Source organism: Herpailurus yagouaroundi, unplaced genomic scaffold, assembly GCF_014898765.1.
Source record: "Herpailurus yagouaroundi ecotype Mexico unplaced genomic scaffold, PumYag 63209, whole genome shotgun sequence".
NCBI classification, from domain to species: Eukaryota; Metazoa; Chordata; class Mammalia; order Carnivora; family Felidae; genus Herpailurus; species Herpailurus yagouaroundi.
Genome location: NW_024416808.1, coordinates 8212 through 10753, shown reverse-complemented (window position 1 = coordinate 10753; position 2542 = coordinate 8212). Strand labels below are relative to the sequence as shown.

General features: G+C 58.1%; 1 protein-coding gene across 1 annotated transcript in view; it reads left to right on the top strand.

Annotated features, from left to right (window-relative positions):
• Positions 1-4: 4 nt before the first annotated feature.
• The window catches only part of ARX (aristaless related homeobox), a gene marked incomplete at its 5' end in the record, with an annotated part of 9825 nt that continues 7287 nt past the window's right edge, over positions 5-2542 (top strand). The window contains one exon of the mRNA XM_040466561.1: positions 5-393. Within this exon, the coding sequence (XP_040322495.1) occupies positions 5-393 (389 nt within the window). The remainder of the gene's footprint in view (positions 394-2542) is intronic.

Here is a 2542-nt window from a genome sequence, read left to right as displayed (position 1 = left end):
GGCGGGTGGCGGTACGGGCGCCGAGGACGACGAGGAGGAGCTGCTGGAGGATGAAGAGGACGAGCTGCTGGAGGACGACGCCCGCGCGCTGCTCAAGGAGCCCCGGCGCTGTGCCGTGGCCGCCACTGGCGCGGTAGCCGCCGCCGCCGCCGCCGCCGCCGCCGTGGCCACCGAGGGCGGGGAGCTATCGCCCAAGGAGGAGCTGCTGCTGCACCCAGAGGACGCTGAGGGCAAGGACGGCGAGGACAGCGTGTGCCTGTCAGCGGGCAGCGATTCGGAGGAGGGGCTGCTGAAGCGCAAACAGCGGCGCTACCGCACCACGTTCACCAGCTACCAGCTGGAGGAACTGGAGCGGGCCTTCCAGAAGACGCACTATCCAGACGTCTTCACCAGGTACGCGAGGGGGGCGGTCGCGGCTTTCGCGGCGGTAGCTAGTGGAGAGCTCACGCGGGCCCCAGGGAGGGAAGGCGGGTGGGCAGGGGCCCCGGGTTCGAGGCAGGGGCTTGGCTCCTGGACTCTACCCAGGTGTGCCCTCCCAGTGCACCCACCCCTGCTCACCAAAAACTACCCACACCCAACCCCACCCCTACTCCGGGCTTTAAGTTCGGACTGGGATGATTTCTTTCCTTCCCAAAGTCTCTCCAGTTTAATTTTTTCAAATTACGAGTTTTAGTTAGAGAAGAACGGCCTCTCCAAAGGGTGCCTGAACGCACCACCTTGGAGGCACGCGTACCCCAGCGCACATACTCAGGACCCCGGGCGCTTCGGTCCCGGCCAGGTCCCGGGCGAGGCGCAGGAAGCGCCGCGGGGCCCTCGCGGCCAAGGCAAAAACAGGGGCTATTTTTGGCCACTGTGTGGTGCGCTCGCCACCCCCGCCTGATGCCCCAGGAGACTGGTGGGTATCAGTTACGCTGTTCGCTGTTCACAGTAGAGCTGGAGCCGGTGCCTGCGGAGGCCTTTAAAAAAGATTCAAGTTCTGTCGTTTGAGGACTCCTAAAATAACGGCAGGAAGTCAGAACTGGACAGGATTTGGTATCTGTACATCTGGGGGGCAGCAGCCAGAATCTTCCCCTCTCATTGCTGTCCTCTCTTCCCCCCCACACACATTAAGCCCAGCGTTCATTTCACGCACACGGGTTTACAGGGGTGGGACACGAATGCTGGCAGCCAGGCAGACAGTGGACCAAACAGCTGGGGGGATTTTTCTCTTCGGACGGCTGTCGGGCCAGGGTGTTCCGCCTGATCACGCTCCAGTTCCCTCTTGCCCCAGTGTTTTGGGGAAAGAGGTGAGACGACTGAGCCCCTGGGCCCCAGCTTATCCATCCAACCTGGAGCGCTGGCTGCCTGGGGGCCTTCCTCTCCCACCCTACAGCCAAGATCTGGGCTCAGGCGAGGAGCCAGCATCTGGGCAAACTTCCTACAGTAGGTCGGGAGAGAGGGCTGGGTGTCTGCCTGGCGCAGGGCTTGTCAAGCTCCGGCAGCTTGTTCACTCAAGACGTGTGCAGCTTTTCAATATGCATCTTAGAAGCGGAAAGCTGCCCACCCTTTTGAACCGCAGGAGACATTGCTGCTCAGAGCTGACGAGGCCCGAGCCAGCTCTAAAGTGTTGCTGATCTGGCAAGTAATGGCCAGACTCTCTCCTAACCAGTAATGGAAAAGAGTTGATCTGGTGCTGGCATACACTAACCTTGGTCATCCCTTGAGCTAAAGTTGGTCCTCCTTCTATCATCCAGTCCCTTCATTTTCTTTAAAAAAGAACACAAAATTTAAAATCTGTGTGTGCTGTCCAATAGCTAACTGGCCGACCTGCTTTTTGCATTTATCACACATGTGTGTTTCAAAAGAAGAAAATGATGTGGTGTCGATTGGCACCCAGGTCCGCCCTTTTTTACCTTCTCCAGGGGGAACCGTAGTACGTGAAAGGGGGCAGCTCCTCTTCACCGCCCCGTGCCCACCCCTTTCCGACTGGGGGTTACTTAGAGCTCCTTAGTTCGGGCAGGGAGCCAGCCAACAGTGAGGTTTTGGATTTGCTGGTGCTCACTGCAGCAGGGGGGCAGCCGAAAGCGCTGCGCTGCTTGGTGAGCCAGTTTTCTCCTGGTCCTGAAGTTTCAAGTGTGGACTGGGGGGCCTGCCGGCAGTGCGGACCCAGGTCCCAGGCTAGGGCAGCCCCCGATCTTCCATATTAGCGGGGGCACAGCCAATTATTCGCTCAAGCTCAGATTTTCGGTAAACAGGTCGTACGTAAGGCATTTTACAGCATCTTAATGGTTTCCTATTTGCCTTAATTGTCGCAGTAATAACTGCAATGACGGGGTAGGGTTTCAGTTAAATCGACTTCCCCTGAGATGGGCAGGGTTTGTAGTGGGCACTGGAGTCAGGAGGTGCGCAGAATTTTGTTTAATCAAAAAATTACCCCACTGAACTCTTAACAAGCTTAACATATCTCCAGAGGGTAATGGGGAGTATGACCTAAGGGAAGAGGGAGGGAGGGAGGCGGGGGAGAGAGAGAGAGAGAGATGAAGGGAAAGGCGGAGAGCTGGCA